At 38.7% G+C, this 18,318-nt stretch overlaps 1 protein-coding gene across 3 annotated transcripts in view; it reads right to left on the bottom strand.

Annotated features, from left to right (window-relative positions):
- Window positions 1-18,318, bottom strand: part of PAFAH1B1 (platelet activating factor acetylhydrolase 1b regulatory subunit 1) — a 92,387-nt gene that overhangs the window by 41,620 nt on the left and 32,449 nt on the right. For all 3 annotated transcript variants that reach the window (XM_045984929.1, XM_045984931.1, XM_045984930.1), the window contains exon 2: window positions 8,683-8,902. In XM_045984929.1, the coding sequence (XP_045840885.1) occupies window positions 8,683-8,689 (7 nt within the window). In that variant the 5' untranslated portion in view covers window positions 8,690-8,902. The remainder of the gene's footprint in view (window positions 1-8,682; window positions 8,903-18,318) is intronic.

Genomic DNA, 18,318 nt, shown 5'->3' with positions numbered 1-18,318 from the left:
ATAGATAACATTCAAATATATTCACAGGAGAAACTTGAACACCTCAATTAACACAGAAGTTACTTTCTAAAAGCAAAACACAGCTCAGGGTCCTGGGATCGAGTCCCACATCGGGCTCTCTGCTCAGCAGGGAGCCTGCTTCCCTCTCTCTCTCTGCCTGCTTCTCTGCTACTTGTGATCTCTCTCTGTCAAATAAATAAATAAAATCTTTAAAAAAAAAAAAAACACAGCTTAAAAATACATTATAGTCATGAAAGGACACAGAGGAACCTTAGCTGCATATCACCAAATCAAAGTCATTCTGAAAAGGCTATATATGAGTCCAACTTTATGGAGATAGCAAATTATGTAGACAGTAAAAAGATCAGTTGTTGCCAAGGGATGGACAAATAGGTGAAGCACTGGGGTTTTTAGAGCAGTGAAGCTATATATAGGTAAAGTAGAACTGAAGAGAAGGGTAAAGAATTAGCTTTAATGTATTGGCCAAAATAAGCTAACAGAGATAAACAGAATAAATTATCTAAAAAGGGTTTTAGGGGCACCTGGGCGGCTCAGTGGGTTAAAGCCTCTGCCTTCAGCTCAGGTGATGATCCCGGGGTCCTGGGATCGAGCCCCACATTGGGCTCTCTGCTCGGCAGGAAGCCTGTTTCCTCATCCCTCCCTTCTCTCTCTCTCTCTGCCTGCCTGCCTCTCTGCCTACTTGTGATCTCTGTGAAATAAATAAATAAAATCTTTAAAAAAAAAAAACATTAAGAAGGAGACTTATTTATAAATAAATAAATAAAATAAAAATAAAAAGGGTTTTCAGATCACTTTAGGAAGGTTGCCAGCTCAGCTGAAGAGGATCTGGAAAATTGAGAGTCAACATGCCCAAGGGCATGGGACTGTAATAATATGACAGAAAGGTGTTCTAAGACAACACAATGAGTGTCAAGCTATCCCAACACATTCTTTCCCACAAACAGAACTATTCTCAAAGATGACTAAGAAAGAAGAATGCAACACAGAACTCATGAATATTTTCTTAAGAGAAGGGGAAAAAGTATGTGTGGTTGACTCGGGAGAACACGCAATAACTGATCTCAAGGTTGTAAATTCAAGACCCATACTGGGTGTAGAGATGACTCAAAATCTTTTTTAAAAAGTGAGAGAGAGAGAGAGAAGGGGAACAGTAATAAAGCAAATAAACTAGAGGAAAGAATGCTTCAGAGAGGAAGAAAAACCCCAGGAAGAAATGGAAAATTAGACAACTCCATACTCTCAAAGAAATCTATAGTAACATAAAACTAAAAACAAACAATCAAAAAGGATGTGATACGGGGTGCCTGGGTGGCTCAGTGGGTTGAGGCCTCTGCCTTCAGCTCAGGTTGTGATCTCAGGGTCCTGGGATCGAGCCCCGCATCGGGCTCTCTGCTCGGCGGGGAGCCTGCTTCCCCCTCTCTCTCTGCCTGCCTACTTTTGATCTCTCTGTGTCAGATAAATAAATAAAATCTTCAAAAAAAAAAAAAAGATGTGATACGATATAATCAAATAAGGTAAAAGAAAACATTTCTAAAATGGAAAAAAAAAAAGAAAACATTTCTAAAATAAAAAATAAAATCAAGCTTGGTGAATATGAAGATAGGTGGGAAAAAACCACTTTGGTTTTACATAGACAGAAAAGTAAAGAGGAATATCAAGCTGACCTAAAACATCATTGCAGCTTGTTATCTGTACTTCCTTTGTTTAAAAGAAAATTCACTAAAATTTTACTTTTTTTCTTATTTATTTATTTATTTGACAGACAGAGATCACAAGTAGGCAGAGAAACAGACAGTGGGGGAGGGGAAGCAGGCCACCAGCAAGCAGAGAGCCTGATGCGGGGCTCGATCCCAAGACCCTGGGATCATGACCAGAGCCGAAGGCAGAGAGGCTTAACCCACTGAGCCATCCAGGCACCCCTAAAATTTTATTCTTATTACACAAAAAATAATAAGTATTGCCTTATAAAATATTCAAACAATACTGTCACAAATCTTTGTTCCACTCTATCCAAATCTTATTCTTCTCTTCACAGGCAACAACTGTTAACAGATATACAGGCACAGAAGAAACATATAGTTGGGTGTGGCATATTCGAGGGGGTGTTCAATATAAATGTATCAGAGTATGTTATTTAGCAAGCTATTTCACTCAACAATAGATTTTAAAGCTCTCTGCTTATAAACATGAATATACTACATTCCTAAACTGCTATAAGGTATCCCACAGATTGGATGTACTGCGTGCACGCACACACACATACACAAACACAAACACACACACACACTTATTTATTTTAAAATTTCATTTATTCACCTGAGAGAGAGCAAGAGTGAGAGAAATCACATAGGGAGAGGAAGTGGGAGAAGCAGACTCCCTGCTGAGTGTGGAGCTCAACACAGGGCTCAATCCCAGAACCCCAAGATCACGACCTGAGCCTAAGACAGACGCCTAATTGACTGAGCCACCCAGGCGCCCCTGAATGCACTGTATTTAACATACTCTTACTGACAGATCAACATTTTATAGGTTGTTACCAGTTTCTTAAAACCAACCTCCTTTTACATAGCTATTGCCTAGAAAAATACTTGCACGTGTGCTAAAAAAGCTCCTTATAAATAAAACCTTAAATCAAAGGACATACTTTAAAAGATATTGTTAAACTGACCTTTAAAGAAATTCTAACAATGTATACATTCCCACCACCAGGGTCTGAAAGAACCCAGTTTCCCATATCTTTGCTGGCAAAAGCTATGATCAGAATTTTTTCATTTTGTTCAACTGCCTGAAGAGCAAACTGTTGTTCTGTTTACAATCTTAAACATTATTTCACATGTTTACCGGCCAATTTTAAATTTGTTTTGTTTAATAGCCTTAGTATTATCTTTATCTCATTTTCCTACTGGCTGTGATAATTTTTATCAATTTTTATGATTTCTTTATATATTCTAGATGCTATTTCTTTGTTACATATGTTGCAACAAGTATTATCAGCTGGGTCACTTGTATTTTAAGTCTTTTTTCCTATGAAATTTTATATTTTGATAGAGTCACACGTATCCATTTTTCTTTTAGTTTCCATATTTGGAATCTGTAGAAAGTACTTTCCTACCAAAGGCTATATTTTTCCCTAATACTTTGACATTGTTACTTTGTATGTGCTTAACATTTGGGCGTTTACTTCATTTGAATTCAAATTTATTTTATTTAGTGCAAACTATGGTAGTGATACTATTTGCTGAACACTACATCTTTTTCTTATTGCTGTATCTTTTTTTAATATATTTTTTTAAGATTTTATTTATTTATTTGACAGAGAGAGATCACAAGTAGATAGAGAGGCAGGCAGACAGAGAGAGAGGGAAGCAGGCTCCCCGCTGAGCAGAGAGCCCGATACGGGACTCGATCCCAGGACCCTGAGATCATGACCTGAGCCGAAGGCAGCAGCTTAACCCACTGAGCCACCCAGGCGCCCTCTTATTGCTGTATCTTTCAGCATTTTCTTCCTCCAGAAGAATTTCAGATTTAAGCTGGTCAAATTAATGCAAAATTCTTTTTGGATTTTAACTGGACTGCATTTAATTTTAGTAATAATTTGGGAGCTCTGACATTTTTCCATTATTAACTTCTTTTTTCTACCAGAAACAGGGCAAAGAAATCTTTTTTACAACATTACCCAGTAACAAAAACAATTCACTTTTATATGCCATCTTATTTCTGGACAATATACTAAACCCAATAATTTTAACTATTGATTCTCCTTCTTTTCTTTTTTTTTGATTTTTTAAAAATGATTTTATTTATTTATTTGACGGAAAGAGAGATCACAAGTAGGCAGAGAGAGAGGGGGAAGCAGGCTCCCTGCTGAGCAGAGAGCCTGATGTGGGGCTGAGCTGAAGGCAGAGGCTTAAACTACTGAGCCACCCAGGTGCCTCTCTTTCTTTTCTAAGATTTTATTTATTATTTGAGAGAGAGAACACGACGGCGGGGGGCAGAAGGAGAGGGAGAAGCAGACTCCCACTAAGCAGGGAGTCTGACACAGGGAGTGATCCTGGGACCGGGGATCATGACCTGAGCTGAAGGGCAGACTCTTAACCAACTGAGACACTTAAGTGCCCCCCCAAGCTTTGTTTTCTACATAGATGCTAGCACCTACAAATAAGTTTGCTTTCTTCCTTTCCGAAAGTTCTATCTAGTTCTTTCAGTTGCCTTACTGCATTGGTTAGAATGTAAAATCTAAGTTTAAATGGTAGTAGAAACATGGGAACTCTGAACCTGTTTTTATTCCTTGGGAATGTACTTACTACCTCCAACATTTGCTGTAAAATTCAGGCAGAGTGCCTCAATCAAATTAAGAACATATACCCTTCCTCATTTTCTAAGAAAACAAAACAAAACAGTATTTTAAAAATATTTTAAGTAATCTCTATACGAAATGTGGGGCTTGAACTTACAACCCTGAAATCAAGAGTCACATGCTCTAGTGAGCCAGCCAAGCAGCCCTTTTAGAAATTTTTAACAATCTTGGGCGCCTGGACAGCTCAGTCAGTTAAGTGCCTGACTCTTGATCTCAGCTCAAGTCTTGATCTCAGGGCTGCTTCACACTCAATGTGGAGCCTACATAAACAAAACCAAAAAAATTAACAATCAAAAGTGGGTATTAAAATTATTTCTGGGGGTTGGGTCAGCCTGGTGGTGGTTATTAAGGAGGACACATTATTGCATGGAGCACTGGGTGTTATATGTAAACAATGAATTTTGGCTGGGGCGCCTAGGTGGCTCAGTGGGTTAAAGCCTCTGCCTTTGGCTCAGGTCATGATCCCAGGGTCCTGGCATGGAGCCTGGCATCAGGATCTCTCCTCAGCAGGGAGTCTGCTTCCCCGCCCTCTCTACCTACTTATGATCTCTGTCTGTCAAATAAATAAAATCTTAAAAAAAATGAATTTTGGAATACTACATCAAAAATTAATGATGTATGGTGACTAACACAACACAGTAAAATTTAAAAAAATGTTTCTGTATCTTTAGGACTGATACGATTTTTCTCCTATTATTAATATAGTAATTACATTAGTAGGTTTCTTAATGCTGGAAACTTGTGTTCTTGGGATATATCATACTTGGCCATATGAACTTTTTCATATGCTATTATATTCAATTGTCATTTAGTATCTTTTTTTTTTAAAGATTTTATTTATTTATTTGACAGAGAGAGAGAGATCACAAGTAGGCAGAGAGGCAGGCAGAGAGAGAGGAGGAAATAGGCTCCCTGCTGAGCAGAGAGCCCCATGCGGGGCTCGATCCCAGAACCCTGAGATCATGACCTGAGCTGAAGGCAGAGGCTTAACCCACTGAGCTACCCAGGCGCCCCAAAGAAAGGAATCTCTGCACCCAGTGCGGGGCTTGAACTCACAACCCTGAGATCAAGAGTCGTGTGTTCTACCGACCGAGCCAGCCAGGTGCTAGTATCTTTTATTATCTGAGTTCATGTAAAAAATTAACCTGTAATGTTTATTATTTTCCCCTTGCCTAGTGCTACTAACGGGGCTATTCTAGCCTCAGAAAATGAGCTCAGAGTCCTGGGATCTAGCCCTGCATCTGAGTCGCCTGTTTCTTCCCCTCCCACTCCCCCTGCTTATGTTCCCTCTCTCACTCTGTTTCTCCCTGTCAAATAAAAAAATAAAATCTTAAAAAAAAAAAAAAAGTTCCACCTTTTTCTATGTTGTGGAACACAATATAATCTGGAAAGTTACTGGTCCTTAAAGACTCAACAGAATTAAGAGTCTAGGCTTAGAAACCATCTGGGCTTGATGTCTCTAACTATATTTAAAATTTCCTCTATAGTAACCTATTCAAGTTACCTACTTTCTGAACCAATTTCATCACATATATATTCCTAGAAAATCACCTGGTTATTCAGATTTTCTAATTTAATAGGCTAGAACATTTTCATAATTTTGAAAATCACCTCTGAGTTCATTTTATGTCTCCTTTCTCATTACTATATTATTCATCTGTGTCTATTCTCTTTATTCATCAGTTTTTTTAATGGTCTTTCTTAAAAGCTAGTTTTTAATTTTGCTAATAATCAAGTTTACCAGGTTAGATTTTCTATTTTACTAATTTCTGCTTTTTAAAAATATTCTTTCTCTTTGTTTCCTTTGGGCTTATTTCATTGTTCTTATTCTTTTTAAAAAAAGATTTATTTGCCTTAGAGAGAGAACAAGCACAAGTGGGGGGAGGGGCAGAAGGAGAAAGAGAATTCCCAGCAGATTGCTCACTGAAAGCAGAGCCCAAAGAAGTGGGGCTCAATCTCACAAACCTCTGATCATGAGCCAAAATCAAGAGTTGGTCACTTAACCAACTGAACGACCTAGGCGCCCCTGTTGTTCTTATTCTTGAATTGAATGTGTAGCTCATTTCTGACCTTTGTTTTTTTATTTGAGATTTTATTTATTTATTTGACAGACAGAGATCACAAGTAGGCAGAGAGATGGGGGGAAGCAGGCTCCCTGTAGAGCAGAGAGCCCGATGCAGGGCTCCATCCCAGGACTCTGAGATCCTGACCTGAGCAGAAGGCAGAGGTCCAACCCACTGAGCCACCCAGGCGCCCCAAGTGGCTATCTCTTGATTTCAGCTCCAGTCATGATCTCAGGGTTGTGGGACTAAGCCCCACAACAGGCTCTGAGCTCAGTGAAGAGTCTGCTTGAGGTATTCTCCCTCTACCCACCACACATGCTTGATTTCTCTCAAATAAATAAATACACCTAAAGAAAAAAAAAAGAATGTTTTGCATGGTCTTAAAATGTCTTTTTATGTGTTGAAAAGAAAATAAATGTAACTAGACAGTGGAGAAATCAGGCATCTTGACTGAGGGATCAAAATTAGCAACACCACTGAGAGGTAGATAAACATTGTGTCTCTAGACATGATATCCTGTTAAGAATACAAATTACTTACATAGTATTCTGGTCAAGAATACATAATCTGAATCTAATCATGAAGAAACATTTGACAGCTACAAAATGAGGAATATACTATTAAATAAAACCCAAACCAACGACTATTCCTCAAAAATATTACTGTCCTAGGTATGCCTGGGTGGCACGAGGTTGACATACAACTTTTGGTTTTGGGTTGGGTTGTGATCTCAGGGTCCTGAGATGGAGCCCCATGTCAGGCTCTGCATAGGATCTGCTTTAAATTCTTCCTCCTCCCTCTGCCCTTCTCACTTGTGCTCTCTCTCTCTCTGTCCAAAATAAAGGCGCCTGGGTGGCTCAGTGGGCTAAGCCTCTGCTAAGGCTCAGGTCATGATCCCCGGGTTGTGGGATAGAGCCCCGCATCGGGCTCTCTACTCAGCAGGGAACCTGCTTCCCCCTCTCTCTGCCCGTCTCTCTGCCAAATAAATAAATAAAATCTTAAAAAAAAAAAAAATAGGAAACATCAGGCAACATGCTCAGTGGGGAGTCTGCTGGAGATTCTCTCTCTCTCTCCTGCTCTGAAATAAAGAAATAAATCTTTAAAAATAACAAAGACTAAAGAGAAATGACAACTAAATACATCACCTAATCTTGTATGGACAGTGTACTAGAAAGGAGAGAGAAAGAGAAAAAAAAAGTAAACAAACCAAGAACCCTGCAATGAAGGACATTATAGGTTAACTGACAAAATTGGAATATGGAAAGTAGATACAATAAACAGATCGTGTCAATGTTAAATTTGCTGAACTGCCAACTGTCCTACAGTTTTATAGAAGAATATCCTTATTCTTAGGAACTGTACACCCAAGTATCTGGGGTGAAGATCTCCTCTATATGCAACTCATTCTCAGATGGTTCAAGGAAAAAATACTGCAGGGACACACACACACACACATAAAGGTATAGGTATAGAGTACAAATGATAAAGAAAATGGTACAAAATGGTATAAAAATGTTACATAACAGGTGAAGTGCATAAAATGTATATTAAGTATTCTTTGCACCAATCTTACAACTTACCTATAAATTTGAAATTATTCCCAAATAGTTTTGTAAAAAGCCACAGAAAATTTAAAAATCTAGAATATGAAGCTAAATTATTCCTCTTATTCCTTACCTACAAAACCAGAATGCTGTAATATATGGGATGCTACAAGATACTATAAAATATCAGTGGTCAAATCATTTTATGCCTCTGTCATTAATGCATTTACATTAACTATTATGTTATCCACCTCATAAATTTCAAATCCTCTAACAGCCCCTGGATGATAAAGATAAAAAAATACAATAAGGCAAAGGAAAGGAATTAACAATAACAACATAAAGGCCTTCATTTTTCTAATACACTCATTCTAGACAAAAAAAATTTAGAAGAACTCTGAATGATCTATTTTCCTACTGAACGTAATATATTTAAGACAGGCTTAGAATAAAACTTATCCCAACTAACTTATCTGTTCTGCTTTAAAATTGTATACAGTAAAATTACAAGGGTATAACACTATTTCAAAGATCTAGTTTTAAAATCAGACCAAACTGCCCAAAACAATATCTGAACACTTACAGTAACAGTTTTATCTGAGAACAGATCTCCCAAAGCTATATTTTAATTTACTACTTTGTCTTTTATGAGAAGATTTGGGAAAAAAAACCACACACACAAAACAGAGAAACTTACAGTTCATCTCGTTGTCTCTGGGACAGCACCATTTTGGCTGTAATATCAAGCTTCTTTGATATAGTGGTATGTCCCTCCTTTGGGAAATCAAAAAGCTTTGTGATCCCTGGATTTATAATTAAATATGCCACTAAGTGGCGTCCACAAAGGGGAAGACAATTCTTCTACAAGTGAATCCAACCAGTAATCGGAGATAGTCAACGAATAAGGTTCATTCCACCTAAGGGAGGAGAGAGAGAAGAGAGAGAGAAGGTAATTTCTATTACTTGCAGTATACTCTTTCAAAGACGAGGTTTACTTAATGCTAACATGAATTTAATATGTTTTCTGTTATAATCAATGCCATATTAGTATTTTTAAACTACCTTATAGTTTTATTGAACCAAAACAGTACTATTTTTAAATTTACCCATGCCCGTCCATGTCACCTTCCAGAAAATATTGGTATCAATTCTATTAAATTTCAAATACTAACATATAATTTCTCTAGATTATAGCTCTCCCTCAAAGTAAGAAAAGGGGGGCGGGGGCACCTGGCTAGTTCAGTCGGTGGTGCATGCAACTCTTGATCTCAGGGTTGTGAGTTCAAGCCCAATGGTGGGTACAGAGATTACTTAAAACTGAAATCTTTAAAACAAACAAACAAAAAAAACCATAACTGGGGGTGTCGGGGTGGCTCAGTGGGTTAAGGCCTCTGCATTCAGCTCAGGTCATGATTCCAGGGTCCTGGGATTGAACCCCGCGTCGGGCTCTCTGCTTGGCGGGGAGCCTGCTTCCTCCCTCTCTCTGCCTACTTGTGATCTCTGTCTGTCAAATAAATAAATAAAATCTTTAAAAAAATATTAAAAAAAAAACCATAACTGAAATAATTTTTTTTTAAGATTTTATACATTTACTTGACAGAGAGACAGACAGTGAGAAATGGAACACAAGCAGGGGGAGTGGGAGAGGGAGAAGCAGGCTTCCTGCTGGACAGGGAGCCCGATGTGGGGCTGGATCCCAGGACCTGAGCTGAGATCATGACCTGAGCCAAAGGCAGAAGCTGAATGACTGAGCCACCCAGGTGCCCGTGAAATAATCTTCAAGCCTGAATATAAGTGAGTAACAATCTCAGAATAGTTGATATTATGCAGATAAACTATTCACAAAACACATGTCCTCTTAACCAATGCATTTAATCAAGAAACAATTTCATGTTCTTTGAATTTATTTTGTGTTCTTTAGAAGCACTTGCTACCCTAGAGTCTATGTGTTCATACAGTAATCCAATCCTCTAACCCCGTTTTGGATAATATTATCCAATATTTCAGAGCCCTTTCTTTATATTTTAACCCTGTAAAATCATTTCTGTATAATATCTAAAAAGTACTGTCATCAATTCAATCAGAGTAAATTTAAGTAGAAGTTAAGAAAAATAAAAAACTACTTCTTAAAGAATTATTCTTCAAATCTCCTATTTTACAAAAAAATAAGTTTAGTTTGTCTTACCACACTGTACAAAACTAGCTAGATAGAATTTCCACTGTGTTTAGAAAATATATTTGAGATAGTCTTACTTAAAATACAGACTACTGGTACATACTAAATTTTGTGGGCAGGGACACTTGAAAGAAACGGGAAATCATCTTCTAAATAAAATGAAACTGACATCTAATGAAGGGCCTGTGGGGCCACCTATTAAGAGACACATCATGGATAGAAGAGACAAAGACTATTGAATACCTTTTTCGTGCTATGCCAGTCACACTGTTGTATGCACAGGGAACACAGTGGTGAATAAGCCAGTCAAGAAGTAAAAAAAAAAAAAAAAAAATGAGAGCAAACTCTTGTTTTAAATATGATCCCTGAGTCAAAAAGTGAGTGCTCAGATGTTCCTGATGGCAGCTATTGATTCTGATGAAGATGCTTCTGTTTAGCAATTCTAGCAAATACAATCAGAGATTTATTTTATGATCTTTAATGATTCTTCCAATCTAGAGACCATCTGGCTCAAAATGACAGCTGAAAAGCACCACATCTCTTTAAATTCAGATAAATTCAGAAAAATATGACTAAATGTCAGTAATAAAAAGAGGAATGAGAACCAAACACAATGGACAACACAGAAAACCATCTCTCTTTGGTATTTAACAACTTCTATTATTTAAGATTCACTTTTCTAAGTCTTTTTTATTTTTTTAAGACTTATTTATTTGAGAGAGAGAGAGAGCATGTGTGAGTATGGGAGGTGGGGCAGAGGGATAGGGAGAGAGTGTCAAGCAGACTTGTGCTGAGTGTGGAGCCCAACGTGGGATTTGATCTCATGACCCGAGATCATGACCTGAGCCGCAACCAAGAGTCAGGCACTTAACTGATTGTGCCACCCAGGCAACCTTCACTTTTCTAAGTCTTAATTGCCACCAAGCAAAAGCATCTAGGGACTCCTACACTCCGATAAAGGTCACATTAGGGTAAGGCTTATCTGATGATGGCGACTATCTGAACTGTCTTCAGGTTTCTATTTATTATTTGGGATAATGGTAATCCACAGGATCCAGTTTAATTATGGAGAGGCTACCTCTAGCTAAAAAACTAAATCAGTGTACAAGAGTGATAGCAGTACTAGAATAGTAGGATGATCTAATAACAATAAAACCAAGACAAACAAATTACTGAATATGTACTATGTCCTACACAATTTATTAATTCATCAAGCATTTACAAAACACTTATTATGTACCAGGCACCAGGTCTAATGAAGGAAAATACTTGGTTTTTATGCTTGAGACGTTTATAGTCTACTGAAACAGTCAGTTAAAACAGTGCAAAAAGAGGTACCTGGGTGACTCAGTTGACTAAGCATCCAACTTGATTTTGGCTTAGGTCATCTCAGGGTCATGAGATCAAACCCCACCATCAGGCTCTGTGCTCAGTGTGGAGTCTGCTTGAGATTCTCCCCTTCTGCCCCTCCCCCTGCTCTCTCTCAAATAAATAAAATCTAAAAAAAACCCAACCAACCAAACAAAAAACAACCATCAGTGCAAAAGCAGGACAAGTATTACACAGGAGGCGATGACTCAAGAAAGAAGATCATAAAACAATCTCAGATCTTTACATTTATCCTAGGGGTAAGGGGAATCCATTAGATATGGTTTTCAGAAAAATCACTCTTACTCATATACCAAAAAATGGACCAGAAAGGCAGGAAAGGAACAGACCAGACAGGAGGCTTACAATAATGAAGGTAACAGGTGATGGGGATTCACACTAGCATATAGCATCAGTGAATGAAGAGAATTAGTTGAATTTAAATTATTTACCAGGTAAGTCTTACATGATTGGTGACTACCTGTAGGCAGCAAGGTGATAAAGGTCAAGCATGAAGTCAAGGATAATTTCCAAAGATTCCTGGCTTAAAACTATGTTGAAAGGAAACTTCTATGTGTGAGGGGATGAAGAAAGTATGATTTGTTCCATTTCAGGGATGTTGATCCCAAGGCCTATGAGATTTTTAGTACGAAACAGTACAAACAACTCAGCTCTGAAGAGAACCAACCCACCAAAAAAACTCAGAAATCAAAAAACAAAAAATGGTTTGGCACTTATCAGTTTAGAGATGGTGTTAACTGAAGCCATGAGAATGGAGGACCCATGGAGAATGAGCAGAGCTAGATAAGCAGAGGGTCTAGGCTAGAGCCAGGCAGAAAAAACCAACACCTTAAAAAAAAAAAATAAGTCTACAACTGAGGTTGAGAGAAAGCAGTTAAAAAAGTAAAAGTACAAACAGGAGAGAGTACATCAGAGAAGCAAAGGGATATTTAAGCAGCAGCAGCAATCAACAGTATCCAAAATTACCCAACTACTAAGCAAAACAAGGTCTGAAATGGGTCTGCTCCATTCCATGTAGAGCACACTGATAACCCTGATGAGAATGGCTTCAGTAAAATGATAAGGATGTGATTCATATATAAATGGGCTGATAAGTGCAGAGAGATGAAGTAAAGACAGTACCACAAATAAGTATCTTAGAAATAGTTGGAAATGTTGAAAAGTTTTTTCCAACCAAAGACACAGAAGAAATGAAGAAAGGAATAAAGAATTTTAATATCACCATTTTTACCCCCAATCAACCAAAGGCAACCAGACATAACAGAATAACACTGCACCATCTATAAAATATTGCCACAAAATCAAGTTTGAAATCGGAGAAAGACAACTATCATATGATCTCCCTGATATGAGGACATGGAGAAGCAACATGGGGGGTTAGGGGGATAGGAGAAGAATAAATGAAACAAGATGGGATTGGGAGGGAGACAAACCATAAATGACTCTTAATCTCACAAAACAAACTGGGGGTTGCTGGGGGAAGGTGGGATTGGGAGAGGGGGAAGGGGCTTGGACATTGGGGAGGGGAGGCGAACCATAAGAGACTATGGACTCTGAAAAACAACCTGAGGGTTTTGAAGGGTCAGGGGTGGGAGGTTGGGGGAACAGGTGGTGGGTAATAGGGAGGGCACGTTTTGCATGGAGCACTGGGTGTTGTGCAAAAACAATGAATACTGTTATGCTGAAAAAAATAAATAAAATGGGGAAAAAAAATCAAGTTTGAATCTGTTTAAGTCTCTGGCTCCAACTATCTATTTCCAAGAAATACAAAGGGCAGAGGAATATGTTAAAGACACTATGGGGATATAACCAGCAATATCCAGACTGTGAAAAGCCTTATAAAATAAATGACCCAGTTTCTTCAAATAAATTTCAAGGAAAGGAAGAAGAGCCAGAAAGGGAAACCTACAGATTGAAAGACACAAGTGACATATCAACAACTGCAGTTTAAGGACCTTATTTAGATCTGGATTTTAAAAAATTGTTTGAAAAATAAACTGCAAAATAAATCAATGACCAACTATTTGGGGAAAATGAACACTGGATGGAGGTCTGATGATATTAAAGAATAACTGAATTTTTCAAGAATCATAATGGTATTGTGGTTATTTATTTATTTTTAGAGAGCAAGTAAGCACGTGTGCGTGGGGTTGGGGGGGGTGGGGGACAGAGGGAGAGGGAGACTCCTAAGCAGGCTCCATGCCCAGATGGACATGGGGCTATATCTCACAACCCTGAGATCATGACCTGAGCTGAAATCAAGAGTCAGGCACTTACGCAACTGAGCCACGCAGGTGCCCCAATACTGTGGTTATTTTTAAGACTTTTAGAAAAAAAAAATTTATCAGTAAAATGGTATGTCTGAGATATGTGTCAAAAAAATTTGTGTAGTGGGGCGCCTAGCTTGCTCAGTTGGTGGACCAATGTAGCTCTTATCTTGGGATTGTGAGTTCAAACTCCATGTTGAGTGTAAAGTTTACTTAAAAATAAAATCTTGGGGGACGCCTGGGCGGCTCAGTGGGTTAAAGCCTCTGCCTTCAGCTCAGGTCATGATCCCAGAGTCCTGGGATCGAGCCCCGCATCGGGCTCTCTGCTCCGCCGGGAGCCTGCTTCCTCCTCTCTCTCTCTCTGTCTGCCTCTCTGCCTACTTGTGACCTCTGTCTGTCAAATAAATAAATAAAAATAAAAATCTAAAAAAAAATAAAAATAAAAAAAAAATAAAATCTTGGGGCCAGAATCTAAGAATATAATGTACAGTATTTCTCAGATTTACCTTTTAGGTTGGTTAATATTTTAACATAAAACTGTAAAATATCACATGGCACAAAAATAAATGGTTCTCCAACAGAGCAAAGAGATAGTTTAGAATATTTTGCAACGAACAATCTATATTTATAACCAACAGTACAAATACACCAGGCAATATTTTCATACCACTTGGTGAAGGAGTTCTTAACCTTTTTGGGGGGTCACGGGATTCCTCTGAAAGGTAATGAAAATCAAGATCTCTTCTCTCAAAGAAGCACATATAAACAAAATACTATACGCATTTTAAGGCGGTTTACAAACTCTTCTTCCAAAGTCAACATAATGAATGAGAAGACTTAACATTTCTGAAATGTATTTTGGCAGCACTTCAATAATCCCTCCTAAGCTACTTGTATACATTACAAACATATTTCAAAGAAGAGTCTCATTTATTCATTTGCATGTCAATATCCAGACGTTCTTAGAAATCAGATCCGTGTTGCTTAAGCACTAGAAACAGGAGCTTCAGTATTTTTCAGAATGCAGAATTCTTAACCATTCTACATTCTAGGGGCGCCTGGGTGGCTCAGTGGGTTAAAGCCTCTGCCTTCGGCTCAGGTCATGATCCCAGGGTCCTGGGATCGAGTCCCGCAACGGGCTCTCTGCTCCTCAGGGAGCCTGCTTCCTCCTCTCTCTCTGCCTGCCTCTCTACCTAGTTGTGATTTCTCTCTGTCAAATAAATAAAATGTTTAAAAAAAAAAAACTTAAAAAAAAAAACAAAACCATTCTACATTCTAATACTATATCTGTTTATCTGCTACAAAAATGCAGCAGCTTTCCTAAACAACGTTTACTGCTTGGGTAAGCACCTCACCACAGAAAGAGAAAGCAGCGGGGCGCCTGGGTGGCTCAGTGGGTTAAAGCCTCTGCCTTCGGCTCAGGTCATGATCCCAGGGTCCTGGGATCGAGCCCCGCATCGGGCTCTCTGCTCCGCGGGGAGCCTGCTTCCTCCTCTCTCTCTCTCTCTGCCTGCTTCTCTGCCTACTTGTGATCTCTGTCTGTCACATAAATAAATAAAATATTTTAAAAAAAAAGAAAGAGAAAGCAGAAGGGTAAAAAAGAAAATATAAATAACAGAGCATTAAAAAATCTTACAAAACTAGATGGTGAGTGAATTTTTTTTTTTTCGGGGTGAGTGAATTATTAATTTAAATTCTTTTCATTTCCAGTTTCCATGTGTTATTGTAGGTTTCACACTTACTGAACAACCTTTATAACATATTTCATTAATAATTTATTTTGTACATTGGTTCCTGCTAACCATGAGTTTATGAAATAGGGAATATACAGAAATTAAAGGACATGTGGTAAGGGGAAAAACAAACAACTAATTATATGGTAATCGTAGATATTAACAAATATAAAATGGAAATAATCAGACTTGCTAATAGATGCAGACCTAAGAGTTTAGGAGAGACACCAAAGACCTATACTACAGTAACTGGATTATTACCAATGACTCCTGCTCTCATGAAATTGTCACTTGACAATGCTTTATTTAAAGAGAGTCAGCAATGAACAGACATTTCTGCAAACACATCCAAATGGCCAAAAGACACATGAAAAAACTATTAATGCTACTCGGCATCAGGGAAATACAAATCAAAACCTCAATGAGATACCACCTTACACCAGTCAGAATGGATAAAATTAACAAGTCAGAAAATGACAGATGTTGACGAGGAGAAAGGGGAGTCCTCCTACACTGTTGGTGGGAATGCAAGTTGGTGTAGCCACTCTGGAAAATAGTAAGGAGGTTCCTCAAAAAGTTGAAAACAGAGCTACCCTACGACCCAGCAATTGTCCTACTGGGTATTTACCCCAAAGATAACAAATGCAGTGATCTGAAGAGGCACATGCACCTGAATGTTTATAGCAGCAATGTCCACAACAGCCAAACTATGAAAAGAGCCTAGATGTTCATCAATGAATGGGTAAAGGTGATGTGGTATACATACACGATGGAATATTATATAGCCAACAACAAAAAAAAAGAAATCTTGGCGTTTGCAACGACATGGATGGAACTAGAGGGTATTACGCTAAGCGAAATAAGTCAATCAGAGAAAAACAATTACGATCTCACTGATATTGAGGAATTTGAGAAACAAGACAGGATCATAGGGAAAGGAAGGGGAGAATGAAACAAGATGAAACCAGAAAGGGAGACAAACTATAAAAGACTCTTATCTCAGGGGGCACCTGGGTGGCTCAGTGGTTTAAGTCTCTGCCTTCAGCTCAGGTCATGATCTCAGGATCCTGGGATCGAGCCCCGCATCGGGCTCTCTGCTCAGTGAGGAGCCTGTTTCTCCCTCTCTCTGCCTGCCTCTCTGCCTACTTGTGACCTCTCTCTCTGTCAAATAAATAAAATATTGAAAAAAAAAAAAAAAAAAAGACTCTTATCTCAGGAAACAAACTGAGGGTTGCTGGAGTGGAGGTGGGGTGGGAGGGATGGGGTAGCTGGGTGTGGACATTGGGGAGGGTATGTGCTATGGAGAGTGCTGTGAATTGTGTTAAGACTAATGATCACAGACCTGTACCCCTGAAATAAATAATACATTGTATATTAATAAAAAAACAAAAAATTAAAAATAATATGGTCAGCAGAGGGGTGCCTGGGTGGCTCAGTTGTTAAGCATCTGCCTTTGGCTCCAGTCATGATCCCAGGGCTTTGGGATGGAGCTCTGCATTGGGCTCCCTGCTCAGCAGGGAGTCTGCTTCTCTCTCTGCCCCTCTTCCCCATTCTCTCTTTCACCTCCTCTCTCAAATAAACAAAATCGTACCCCCCCCCAAAAAAAAGAGGATCAGCAGATTATCTACCTTGCTTAAAGAGCACATATATTATAGCTCATAATCCTAATCCAAACAATATCTTCTAGATATAGCAATGAAGCAAGGCAAAAACTAATGCTAATCAAGATTTACTAAGTACCTTCACACACTTATTTTCAGAAGTTAAATAGAACCTGTTGTTTCCCAATTAACTGCATGTTTCATGGTACTTTGCAAATGATTACATTTTAGCACAGCTGCAAAAAACAGAATTTTTCTTGAAGTCACTAACAGACGTAAGATATTTTACTAATCTTAATCTGCATGACTATTCATATTACAGATATACCCCTCCTGGTGCTTCCAACTATTTTACCTATATCCTTACATAGATTTTATACACAATAATTCAATAAGAAAAATAAAGCTGATCTTTTTTAAAAAGATTTTTATTTATTTGAGAGAGAGTGAGAGAGCAAGAGCACAAGTTGGGGGAGGGGCGAAGGGAAAGGTGAGAAGCAGACTCCCCACTAAGGAGTCAGGACTCTGGCAATGAGCCAATGGCCGACACAACTGGCTGAGCCCCCCAGGTACCCCTAACCTTTATTCTTCTCACAAGGTGGTAAAAAAGGATGAAAAAATACTTGTGTATAATTTAATGAATTAAGATTTTTTTTTTAATTTTTTTTTAAAGATTTTTTTTTTTTTTTTTATTTACTTATTCGACAGAGAGAAATCACAACTAGGCAGAGAGGCAGGCAGAGAGAGAGGAGGAAGCAGGCTCTCCACGGAGCAGAGAGCCCGACGTGGGGCTCGATCCCAGGACCCTGGGATCATGACCTGAGCCGAAAGCAGAGGCTTTAACCCACTGAGCCACCCAGGTGCCCCTAATGAATTAAGATCTTAAATTGACTTAAACTAAAAGCTACTTTCTTAGTTATGCTGGCCATACATTTTGTTTCAAAAGAATCAGACCAAGGGGTGCCTGGGTGGCTCCGTCAGTTTATGCCTCCAACTCTTGATTTTGGCTCAGGTCATAATCTCAGGATTGTGAGACAGAGCCCCATCAGGGCTCAGGGCTCAAGGTGGGTGTGGAGTGTGAAGCCTGCTTAAGATTCTTCCTCTCCCTCTGCCCCTCCCCACCCTCCCTCCTGGCTTTCTCTTAAAAAAGAATCAGACCAGGGCGCC

Source organism: Meles meles, chromosome 18, assembly GCF_922984935.1.
Source record: "Meles meles chromosome 18, mMelMel3.1 paternal haplotype, whole genome shotgun sequence".
NCBI classification, from domain to species: domain Eukaryota; kingdom Metazoa; phylum Chordata; class Mammalia; order Carnivora; family Mustelidae; genus Meles; species Meles meles.
Note: the sequence above shows the minus strand (reverse complement) of the source record. Positions and strands in the feature narration are given on the sequence as shown.